Below are 890 nucleotides of genomic sequence, written 5' to 3'. Positions count from 1 at the left end.
TGATGGTGACAGTGATGGTGATGGTGACTGTGATGGTGACAGTGATGGTGACAATGATGGCAATGGGGCGATGGTGATAGTGATGGGGTGATGGTGATGGTGACAGTGAGGTTGATGGTGACAGTGATAATGATGGTGATGGTGACAGTGATGGTGATGATGTGATGATAGTGACAAGGGTGAAAGTGGTGGTGATGGTGACGGTGGTGATGGTGACAATGAAGACATTGACAGTGATGGTGATGGTGGTGGTGATGGTGATGATGATGGTGATGGTGGTGGTGACAGTGGTGGTGATGATGATGGTGGTGGTGATGGTGACGGTAGTGGTGATGATGACAATGACAGTGATGATGATGGTGACGATGATGGTGACGGTGATGGTGATGATGTGATGATGACAGTGACAAGGGTGACAGTGATGGTGACCGTGACGATGGTGACGGTGATGGTGACAACGAAGACATTGACAGTGACAGTGACGGTGGTGGTGATGGTGACGGTGGTGGTGATGGTGATTGATGGTGATGATGATGGTGATGGTGATGATGACAGTGACAGTGATGATATGGTGACGATGATGGTGACGGTGATGTTGAGTGACGGGGTTCTCCCCCCTCGCCCCACAGTGTACATCCCCGATGAGTGGGAGGTGTCGCGGGAGAAGATCACGGTGATCCGGGAGCTGGGGCAGGGCTCCTTCGGGATGGTGTACGAGGGGCTGGCGCTGGGGCTGGTGGCCGACGGCCAGGAGACCAGGGTGGCCCTGAAAACCGTCAACGAGCTGGCCACCGTGCGCGAGCGCATCGAGTTCCTCAACGAGGCCTCCGTCATGAAAGCCTTCAAGTGCCACCATGTGGTGGGTGGGCAGCCGGCGGGGAGGGAGGGGA

General features: G+C 55.2%; 1 protein-coding gene across 1 annotated transcript in view; it reads left to right on the top strand.

Annotated features, from left to right (window-relative positions):
• LOC104464155 (insulin-like growth factor 1 receptor) overlaps window positions 1-859 on the top strand; it is a gene marked incomplete at its 3' end in the record, with an annotated part of 1,196 nt that extends 337 nt beyond the window's left edge. The window contains exon 3 of the mRNA XM_010076795.1: window positions 630-859. Within this exon, the coding sequence (XP_010075097.1) occupies window positions 630-859 (230 nt within the window). The remainder of the gene's footprint in view (window positions 1-629) is intronic.
• Between the last annotated feature and the right edge of the window lie 31 nt (window positions 860-890).

The sequence above is a fragment of the Pterocles gutturalis genome, unplaced genomic scaffold, assembly GCF_000699245.1.
Source record: "Pterocles gutturalis isolate BGI_N339 unplaced genomic scaffold, ASM69924v1 scaffold50136, whole genome shotgun sequence".
In the NCBI taxonomy this organism is placed as follows: domain Eukaryota; kingdom Metazoa; phylum Chordata; class Aves; order Pterocliformes; family Pteroclidae; genus Pterocles; species Pterocles gutturalis.
This window is presented reverse-complemented; position numbering and strand designations above follow the sequence as displayed.